The 10,962-nt window shown below is 47.2% G+C and overlaps 2 protein-coding genes across 2 annotated transcripts; both read left to right on the top strand.

The window, feature by feature from the left end:
- Positions 1 to 860: 860 nt before the first annotated feature.
- On the top strand, positions 861 to 3,071 carry GGS22DRAFT_185635 (WD40 repeat-like protein; the record flags this gene model as incomplete). Its single annotated transcript, XM_047964345.1, has 7 exons — positions 861 to 865; positions 956 to 1,089; positions 1,157 to 1,884; positions 1,936 to 2,303; positions 2,364 to 2,649; positions 2,700 to 2,948; positions 3,033 to 3,071. The coding sequence occupies 7 exons, from the start codon at positions 861 to 863 to the stop codon at positions 3,069 to 3,071; spliced, it is 1,809 nt and encodes a 602-aa protein (XP_047822090.1).
- Positions 3,072 to 7,987: 4,916 nt separating this feature from the next.
- GGS22DRAFT_155425 (uncharacterized protein) lies at positions 7,988 to 10,925 on the top strand. The gene is made up of 3 exons (XM_047960213.1): positions 7,988 to 8,469; positions 8,548 to 9,448; positions 9,512 to 10,925. The coding sequence occupies exons 1-3, from the start codon at positions 8,279 to 8,281 to the stop codon at positions 10,412 to 10,414; spliced, it is 1,995 nt and encodes a 664-aa protein (XP_047822089.1). The 5' UTR covers positions 7,988 to 8,278; the 3' UTR covers positions 10,415 to 10,925.
- The last annotated feature ends 37 nt before the right edge of the window (positions 10,926 to 10,962 follow it).

Genomic DNA, 10,962 nt, shown 5'->3' with positions numbered 1-10,962 from the left:
GTTACACCCGCCTGTATCAATGACGGCACTTCTCACTTTGATAGGTGAAGACGGTAGGTAGACCCATGTGTACCACCTATAAGAGTACATCTATTACAAGTGGGATGCAGCCCTGGACGATTACCTGCAAGTCCCTCCATTGAGATCAGATTTCCGAATTATTGGATGAACACCTATCGTCATCCATCAACCGAATTGATATATTTACGCCATATTAGCTACCTACATATATGATCTCCAAGGTTACTTACATATGCGTATACCTAGAGTACCTGCCTGCATCCATTCAAGGTTGATAATGGGTACATCAACGTAGGTAGGTATAGCAGAGTAGGTACTAGGCAGGTAGGTAGGTACGGCTTGACTATTATAGCTGTCGGTGTTAACCTTGAATGACTGTTCTTCCCCTCATCCAAAGATGGACCCCCCATCCTTCAAATAGTTGAGTTACCCCACATCATCATCCCGAGAGTCTCTACACCCCTGTTTATCATTCACTTAGGTTAACCCCGACCTTGAAGACTTCTTGACATGGGAGTCGTTCCTGTCGATTTTAACAATGCGCGACATTACTCTCCAACCTCTTCCTTGGCTTCTTCCTCCAAGTTTCTCACTCAACAACATATACCGTTCGAATTCAAGTTGTAATTCTATACTATACCCATAAGCATTAGGATTATAAACCGACGTAGATCGCTTACCAATACTGATTGTTTCGATTTTATTTACTCTATTCTAAACCACATACAAAATCCAATTGCCTCGCGCAATTCGAATTGTACATCTACATGCCGAGAATTACACGGCGTCTTTTCAGCCGTTTAGGGGGGTTTTCAGTCACAGTCTAGGAGAGACTCGTCATGTTGTAAGGCTACTTTGTCCCTACGGAGCATGCAGTGTTCCACGACCATGATCATGCCCAGACAGCTAACGCCAAGTTGTCTCGCGCATTTAGTGTGCTACCGCCTCCGCCGAGGTACCCTACGCAGGCAGCGTATAATGCCGCTGTCGCTGCCGGCCATGCAACACCTATGATCGAGACCAATAATATACTGTCAAATCCCGAAGACCAATTTTTAGCCGGAGAAGGTGAGATTCTGGAGAGAAGCGACGATGATTACTCAGAAACTCGCGCTGAGACTGTGACGTGATATAGGAACATATGTGCTTAAAGAAGATCTACTCCTTGCGACACCACCACCCCATCCTTCCGAAGCACCGGTTCTCAATCCCAATCCTTTAGCCACGACACCGCAGCCAGCTACAGCCGGAACCAAGATCTCAATCCTTAGCCTTGAAACACGACCACCACCTCCAGCTCTCTTTAAGCTTACTCCAACGACTACCACCCTATCACCGAGTATCGCCGAGCACCCGAGTGAGGGACGTTACTCCAACGATGCCAAGCTAAGCAGTGATGGAGAGGGGAGAGGCACATCCCTTAGTGATGGCGGGCCGTCGACATCTGCTACTGCCATCTCGGCGCCAGCCTTTGGGGATGGCAATGCTTTACTTGCGCCAGAGAAAACCAAAGATCCTAACAAGCGGCGCAAACCGAAAAATAATATGACCAAGAGTAACTCGTCCTTTATATCAAGGGTCATTATTAATGAGGCTTTCTCCAAGAAGTTAGCCGACCGACCAAGTGACGGACTATTTGCCTTTGCGAACATTAATCGTGCATTTCAATGGCTAGATCTCTCGTCTCCCACAAAGGCTGATTACCTAACTAAAATTCTCTTTACTAAAGCGCATTGCTTAAGCCACGATGTGAACTTAGTCACCAAGAGTTCGACTCATATTGATATTATCATGGGCTTCTCGACAGGTGAAATCATATGGTGGGAGCCCATGTCCCAACGATATACTAGACTAAATAAAAATGTAAGATTTCCAGTGTCTTTTTCAGAAAGGGGATTTATTAACCGTTCTTAGGGTGTCATTAACAAGACGCCTGTTTCCCAAATCCGATGGATACCAGGAGCAGAAAACCTATTTCTCGCTGGACATATGGACGGCTCCTTAGTTGTCTATGACAAGGAGAAAGAGGATGCGATCTTCAATGCCGAGGAGGAAGGGACTCAATCTAATGGGGACGTTTCGGCTCCTAAATGTGTCGACCACTTTAAAGAGATTAATGTGTTCAAGTCTGTTCATTCTAGAAATCAGAAAAGCAATCCCGTGGCTGTATGGAAATTGTCGAATCAGCGGATCAATGCTTTTGAATTCTCGCCCGACAACCGTCATCTTGCGGTAGTTTCCGAAGATGGCACGATGCGAATTATTGATTATCTTAAAGAAGAGTAAGTGTCAAAAGCGTTGACCCTGCAAACTTGTTAAGAATAGCGTTAACGATCATGTAGACTTCTTGGGGTATACAATGCCTATTACGGTGGATTTACGTGCGTATGTTGGTCTCCCGACGGCAAATACGTCCTCACCGGAGGACAAGACGACCTGATCTCAATCTGGTGTCCCTCAGAAACGACACTCATAGCGCGATGCCAGGGTCATCAGTCGTGGGTGACATCTGTTGCATTCGATCCTTGGAGATGCGATGAGAGAAACTATCGCTTTGGTAGCGTGGGTGAAGATTGTCGTTTATGCCTCTGGGATTTTAACGTCGGGATGTTACATAAACCAAAAGTAGTACGTTATCTTGGGCCGCTGCTCATTAAGTTGCTAACATGATTCGGCAGACATCAAGTCGACAGCGTGGCTCTATCTCTTCTCGACTTCCCGCATCACAGCGAGCCGAAACCCAGAGCGTTGCGACCGATAGGATACGGTCGGATTCTGTTGTTTCGGCATTGCTAGACGCGGAGGAAAATGCGATTAACCATCCGGTGGAACCACGATCGCGAACGGCGATATTGCCGCCAGTGTTGACGAAGGTAGCGGATAAGCACCCCCTTAGCTGGATCGAATTCACTGAAGATGCTATCGTCGTAAGCTGCAAGACAGGTACGTAAAACTGTTCATGGAATTCAGATATTGTTGATGATCTAGGTATACTAAAGTGCTTATTCTAGGTCACATCAGAACTTGGAATCGGCCGTCAGACTCTCTAGGACAAGCAGACTCATAGTTGAGAAACAGACGGGAGCGTCTGAATCGGCTCAATCACAAAACTCAGGCAACGTCGAACGAGGGTACCCATCAAATCAAATGACTCTGTGGATCTCATGCGCAAATGGCAGGTTTTAAAGCTAGAACAGGCATCTTTGACGCATTGCCGTTAGTCACCAGCTAGAGCGCGATTTTGCATATCTTGCAAGGACAAAATTCTCCGGGATACTACGACGGGAGCCCCATCCAACGAAAATCGATTTCCTGTTGGGCTCCTAGCTCGCCCGTCTGTTGCCGCTCGCCGCCCGGGAGGCTGGCCCGGTGGCTTTTCGGTGTTAGTGTGGGACCCCGGTAGTTTTCTCTGACAGGACCCGTTCAGCCTGCAGAGCGGTGGATAGGGCAGGAATGGGTTGTATCCATTATCCGTTTTGGAACTTGGACGACGATCGAATCAGGTTAAGGAACTTAGGGTATGGAGTCTGCGATCCTACTTATGATAATAGATGATACGCGCGCAGGAGTTTCGACGAGCCCGTTTCGTTTGATGCTCGTGGATATTGTACTTTAATGAAGGTACCTAACCTACATAAAACAGGTATTTCAAAAAGGGAGGGTCCGTGTTGTATTGATTACTTTTTTTTTCTTTTTTCCAAATTCCAAGGTGCCTTCGGCTGTTGCCGTGCGATACCGTATTTTTTTTTTTCGCTATTATGGAATTGTTTTTTGTCATATTCTCTCACATGCGCAAGTTCGATACGCGAACAGCTAGATCTATGACGGGATGGCTTGATAAGGGAAGCCGCTGCGCCTCTCGTCTCATCTCATCTCATCACCAATTATGACAGGAAGGCACGTACATACATACATATACATATACCTACATATGTATGAGGCTCCTACGTTACGGGCGCAAGGAACAATTGCGCGGGAGCGGGATCGAGAGCGAAGCAGCCATCGTAAGCATGTGAAGATCCATCGCTATTATTGGGATGGATCGCATTATATCAAATTTATCTCTTTTTTTGAAATAGTATTTCCTTATCTTCGCACCCCCGGCCAATAAAGTCAGCTCTAGCTTACATAGCTATGTGCAATACAGCTAAGTTCCAACGACGGCTTACCTGCATCGAGGCAAGGGGGAGGCTGGTTGGCTGATTCGTCGGCGGCCGGCACCGGGATCGCCTTTGCGCGGCGTCCGCGTCTAGAACGCGCCTAATAGAGAGAGCCTCAACAAGGTTATTGCATACCTTAGCAGCTTAGGTAGGTAGGTTGAAGGTAATTTTTTTCTTCTCGACTTGACTCGATTCGACTCGATTTTTAGTCGGCCCTTCAGATCCTAGCAAGCCGTGAAACAGAGTGGTCCCTTATGGACCCTATCTGCTGGTAAGGCTAGCTACCCTGTTAGCAAGCTTAGAGCCAGAAACAAATAGGCAATGGGCATGGATAGGAATCATAGGATGACGACTCTAAAAAAGGTAACCCGTTCCGTCGATGCAGCTAGTTAAATCTTGAGCCTATTAACAGTTATGCGTATGCAGAGAGAGCGGTCGGTGTGAACTCTTTTTTTTCTTTTTTATCCCCTCACTAGGAGCTTGTAGGATCGTCAGGCACTGCACCGCCAGGTTTTTGTAGGATACGCCTTTGTGCCCCCCACGTGGCATAGATATGGAAACCTACGATTTTTTTCTTTCGAGCACCGCTAGCAGCTCCACCGACGACACTAAGGTCCACTTAGCAATCTGAAGGCTCAACGCTAGCTTGACCCGCCTGAGCGCTTCAGAACGGATTCATGTCAGGCACTTTCTAAAAACCTCGTCCGCGACTTAAATGGTCTCATAGTGCTATCTCGGGAAAAACCGCTTCGAACCTTCGCCGTCCCAGGTGGGTGGGATAAGACCGGTGTTTAACTAGATGATGGAACCTAACAATATCTAGTGGTAAATAAACCACCGTACTCGAAATAGCCTCAAAGAGTCAACCTCTTCCGGACCTAGTGATAGTCTATGACGCTTGGTTGCTCGGGCCGTCGAGATTCAATAGCGATTCGGGTTCCGCTTAAGTGGATTGCTTGATACGAACGCATCGGGAAATGTCGAATACATACGCATACATATTCCGTGTAACCCATGACGCGTAATGGTATACACAGCTAAGGTTTGACTTAGAGGTTGACGACGATCAACTGACGAGAGGTTTCTGTTGCCATCAGCAGACATCCATTAATTATCATTTGAGAGTTGATGCAGCGTAACCGTATAATTGAGGCTCTGACACAGTGATGTCCAGTCCCGTTGTAGTAGTTGGCTAGGAGGAGTGGATCCCCGAAAAAGGGATGAGATGATACCATATCGCTACCTAGATGCAGGTGCGAGACATTACCAACAGCTACAAACGTGTCAATGTCGTGATGACGCGACCTTATCTTTTATGCGGCGGGGCGTTGCTGCCATGGCCTTTTAAGCGAAAAGAAAAATAGTTTAACTCGTCAAGACGGTTTGGCGAGTTTCCGCCACTAGACATGGAAGGCCTTCTAAGCTGTGTCAGGTTGGACAAAGACGAATAGGTTAAGCTCCAGTAACGATTAAGCATCGGCTAGCGGCCGAGTGAATTTCGCCTGAAAAGAAGGGCTGATTTAGAATTTGAAATATGATGAGATATGTAGATTGTAGATTGTAGATACGGCTACGCGATCAAGCATGAACCGGTTCCCTGAGCCGATTACGGTGCCGTAAGCTGTACCCTACCCGGTATGCAACAATTTAGAATCTAAGGATATGCCTAGGTAATTGTCAATGAGATAATTTACAACCAATAAGAAGTAAATCGCATATTAAATATGAGATGTAGGTGTATGTAGCATGTGTAGCATATGAATATGCGGCAGGGCTGAGTCGAAAGCCGGGATCGTACTGTTTGCTTCGGTTCATCCGGTTGTTTGTTTGCCCGAGTGTGAGTTTGTGAGACCCGGATGAGGGAATGGGAGCAATAAAGGCCAAAAGTATAAAGCGAACAGCCTCCAGGAACCATGCATGCATACAAGCGGACAAGGTCGTAGTCCGTTTGAACCAAACCAAGCTTGGCGCATAGATCCGCAGTATTTGGATCATGTCATAAATAAAGCCACCTTCAATCATACGTAGAACGAACTACTCAGGATGGTACCAGTGCTAGTCCCTAGGTGTATCGAGAAAAGGAAATAATGGAAATGGACGGATCGTGATATTCATAAAGCGGTGTTGTTTCATCGGTATTCACCGCCGAGCCCTTAAACCCTTGAATTCTTAATAAGGGAGAATTTGGAAATTGGCATTGTAACTTGTAAGATGTAAGATGCCGAATTGAATCCAGGCCGCCCAGGCCACCCCCACGGACGTTCGTAGATATTTCGGGGGGGACGCTCTTCGTAAGACAATGCATTCTTTTTTGTTTCGAAAAAAGATCTTTCGCAGATATCTACTACTAAGCGACATCATGAGACCAATAAATCCCCGCGCCGCAGAATGTAGGTCAGCTCCGCCTTGCTTGCGATTATGAATGTGAGTCTGCGTTGTATCAATGTAAACAAGTTTGGGGGATGTTGCATGGCTGAAGGCGACGTGGAAAGCTGAGCTGAGGAGAAATCATATGAACGAATATGCGGGCTTCGCAGGAGAGCGAGCCAATCCCACACACCACATCATGATGCGACGATTCCAGATGCTTAAACCAGCCTTAGATCTCTCATGTAGAGTAAGGTACAAGGTACATACTTTACTCAACATGAACATGAAAGGTCCAGCTAAACAGCCTGATTGGCCGAAGGGGAGAAACATGTCCCATAACTTATGCTGCTCGTGGGACTGGAATGGTAACATAACAGCAGGGACGGGCGGTTTAAATACTTGCACAGCGTGAACTGTAACACCTGCAACGTCCGCAACACATGTGATGGCGTAGTTGATAATTGGGAGATGATCAGTCCATCGTCTTCAAAAGGTGTGGATGACCGCTAGATGGGTGGAAGGAATTGAAACAGGTATGTATGTACCAGTGTACGTCCGCAGTGACAACGACTAAGAAGCCGGAAACGGACGACGATATGAAGAGTTGAAGATTTAAGAGTGATTTGGGAATGATTGGGGATAGCTGACGGATAGCTAGGAGTAAGTTATGCCCTATCAAACCTTCTACTACCGCGTGACTTGCACGCCATCACATTACCAAATACGAAGTAGTTCAAAGTTCTTTCCCAATTGCCAGTAGATTGTGTACTACCAGCAGCCACCAGTAACACCAGAACACCAGTAGGTGCGACCGTCCGATTTCAGGCCTTTAATGCCCCACCTGACTACTGTAAGACCGGGAATGATTAGGAGATTCAAGATTTGAGCTCCTCACCTGAACCCTCTTTAACACATCAAAATCAAATGGATGTTACCCTCTATGAGAGAAAAAAAAATGGACAAGAGAAAAAATCTCTTAGGTCGATGATACACAGCCCTCCGCCGCAGGTGTGGATAGGTGGATATCCATTCGCTTCCGTTGATCCAGTCCGCCAGTGTGCATGCATGTATCTTGGTACTTTTCTTCACGATTTGGCGATCTACTACAAGCGCAGATCCCGGCCGGCTATCACCGTTTCTAACCAGCTAGGCCATCTAGCCAAAGAGACGAAGCCGATCAAGGTCCAGCCAAGTTCCAAAATTGCCCCTGGCAGCCTGGCAATCGAAGGTTCCTTAATACAGCCCTGGTCACTTCTACATTCGTCCAATACATCCCATTTATCAAATATGTACGTACACAATACTATGTGCGTATGTATGTATGTATCTCTTGACTGGTCGACGACGGAAACTGACCATGACCTAGAAAAATGGGACGAGTTGCCCGAGCACGGCGGCGGGCATATCCTTTGCCTGCCCTTTACCTACTGGCTCATGACTGTTTCTGGTTACCGTCACTTAAAGCCGTTGCAATTTCCAGTGTCCCCATTGTACTATGTATTTGAATAGGCATGGCCCATCTCAAAAAAAGATAAAAAATATTTCCCACGTCAAGGGAGAACGAGATATACTAAAAAGTAGCGTGTATCCACCCGCTAAGGAGTCGGCCTTCGTATCTTGTGTCATACATGTCCTTGCAAAGCTGTCCCACGTCTTTGTACTAGGATCTGTTTTTAACTACTTTTAATAACTCCCGTCTCTCCCAACTACATATACTTACTTTCCTCATGACCAATCTTCACCATCTACCGTTCACTTTTCGTGGACGAAATCCGCAAGCCGGCTCCCATCCGAGTGCAGGCGTCACTACTTCGAAAGCAATAATACATGCTGTTGAGACAGCAGAATTAAAAATGCCATCTTTTAACCCTTTCACTTCGGTTGCTAGCCGAAGTGCCTGTACCTTATTCGAGATACGGTAAGCTAATCCGTTGGTGTTGGCTACCTGATAGCAAAAAAACACAACCAACGACAACTTACTGAGTATCGGCTGCAGTCTTGAGAATGATTTTATCGTTTTACGTGGAAACGAGCATGAGGCTTCCGGCCAGCTGTTGAAGGGTGTCTTAGTCTTATGTCTGAGAGAACACTTAAAGGTCGAAGATGTTCATTTACGACTTATGGGTAGCTGCCGAGTTGCGTGGGTTGATGGAAGGCAAACACCGTCGGGTATTCACAACCAGAAAGTCGACAGAACAGTCACGATTCTAAGGCATACATGGCCTGCCTTCGTAGGAGAAACGACGCATCACAACACTTTAGCCCCCGGAAACTATGAATGGCCATTCGAATTTCTGCTACCGGGAGACACTGCCGAGAGTGTGGAGGGGCTCTACCAAACTGGGATTACCTATGTCTTAAAAGCCACCATCTCAAGGGGGAAGTTAGCCAAGAATGTACATGCGTACAAACGACTCCGAATTATTCGAACTTTAGAACCGGCAGCGCTTGAATTCAACCACGCTATGAGCGTAGAGAATATATGGCCTAACAAGATCGAGTATTCTGTGGTTATCCCGCAAAAGGCTGTGGTGTTTGGTAGCAACATTCCCCTGGAAATGCGATTTACGCCGTTGTTGAAGGGCTTGGAAATGGGCAACATCATGGTTAAACTTATCGAGGTTCAGGAATTCAGTGTGTCGGGTTTTCCGACCCCAACCAAAATGTACAAGCACGATCGCGACGTCACCTCGTGGAATTTCGAAGTCAACCGCGAAACTAGCTGGCATGACAATATCGAAGAGACCGGTCAGGAAGGATGGGTTATTATCAAGGAATTGCCGCTGCCGAAGAGATTGAGCAAGTGCATCCAGGACTGTTCAGTCCATGGTATCAAGATTAGGCATAAGCTCAAGCTAACAGTTGCCTTGAGGAATCCCGACGGACATATTTCTGAGGTATGGTTTCACTCTACGAACCCATTTTGAGGGGGATGCCCATGCTAACAATTTTGCGAGCAGCTTCGAGCATCACTGCCAATCACTATTTTTATTTCGCCGAATATGCCTTTAGACGAAGAAGGCAATCTAGTCTCTCAGGCACCAGAGAACTCCAGCGAAGCAACTACCGAGAGCGAAACGACAAGTATGGCTCCTCCTGGCTATGGAATGCACGTCCTAGACCAGTTGTACGAAGACATGGAACCAAATGGTCTCATGACGCCCGCAGTACAGAGCGGTCTTAACAGTCCTTTCTACGCACAATCTCGGGCGGGCTCGACGGAAAATCTCGCAGCAATGGCCCATGCCATAGCTGTTCCTCCCGCTGCACTATCTTCTAGATTGCAGAATGTATCACTTGACGAATCTCGGAGAAACGAATCCTACACGTCAATGACATCCGTATCGGGGTCAACAACGCCATTTCATCATCCTACAGATGGCGAACACACAGGAGACTCTTCGCAAGCGCATTCGACACAATTGTCGCGACAGACAAGCGAGGAGGATCACCCACCTCATGCAGGGGGCCACCATACACCGCCGGAACACACTGAATGTCTAGATTTGGAGCAATTGAGCAAAGTACCGAGTTATACAACGGCCACTAGAGCGCCGCTGCCAAGGTCGAACAGTTACACGGGTCCCATAGCACTTCCGGATTATCAGACCGCCATGAGTTCTATGAGTTCGCCGAATTCGCCTACGCGCATCGTAACAACGGATCCTCTAGCAACCATAACAGAGGGCCCACATGCGGAGGGTTCCAGGACACCTTCGGCCACCGGGTCGAGAAGCACGTCAAGAACTCGGTCGACCAATCGGCACTCGATGGGGGGGTTCAATTTCTTCCCCAGCCATGCCGCGGTCGGCGGCGCTGATGGAGAAAGACGGCTGCGACTCATCCAAGGCAGGACTGGTTAGTTGCCACGACGCCTTTGTGGAGGATTGTGACTCTACTACTGCTACTTTGCCATCTGGAAATGGTCCCCACCCCGAGATTTTCTATGGGTTACCAAGGTTATCGGTGTGATTTATTTTGTGTTATATATATTTCTCTTGGCTAGGCGTTTTAATGGCTCAGGGGGAAAGATTTACATGCGCCACGGTTCGTAAAGGGGGTGGGTTTCATCGGGACGGGCCACACTTTACATATACATACATATTACATGAGAGAGGCGTAATGGCGTTTGGTTGCGGGATTCGAGCAGGCGATCAAATTGGCCGGTTTTGTTAAGGATGGACATATCTGAGAATTGTTATATACCCCATCATGTTCTTGTTCACTATTGGCACATTGGCACATTGGCATTTAGACTACCAAGAGACACCCAAGACAGTCAATGTTAGGAGGCGATACCACAGTCCATTCCTGAGGCCTCGGCAAATCGGTTACCGAGGAGAAAGAAGAATTAAAAGAAAGTTTTCACCTCTGCAACCTCAGCACGGATAATTACGGTTGTGCTTCTTGT

Source organism: Annulohypoxylon maeteangense, assembly GCF_022496945.1.
Source record: "Annulohypoxylon maeteangense strain CBS 123835 unplaced genomic scaffold GGS22scaffold_3, whole genome shotgun sequence".
Taxonomy (NCBI): Eukaryota; Fungi; Ascomycota; class Sordariomycetes; order Xylariales; family Hypoxylaceae; genus Annulohypoxylon; species Annulohypoxylon maeteangense.
This window is presented reverse-complemented; position numbering and strand designations above follow the sequence as displayed.

What these genes read in the sequence shown, in the direction of transcription:
- GGS22DRAFT_155425 (XM_047960213.1), top strand. Translation starts at nt 8,279, where the DNA reads ATGACCAATCTTCACCATCTACCGTTCACTTTTCGTGGACGAAATCCG. An exon ending in TGTACCTTATTCGAGATACG is followed by an intron (nt 8,470 to 8,547) that starts GTAAGCTAATCC and finishes TATCGGCTGCAG; the next exon opens with TCTTGAGAATGATTTTATCG. An exon ending in CCGACGGACATATTTCTGAG is followed by an intron (nt 9,449 to 9,511) that starts GTATGGTTTCAC and finishes TTTTGCGAGCAG; the next exon opens with CTTCGAGCATCACTGCCAAT.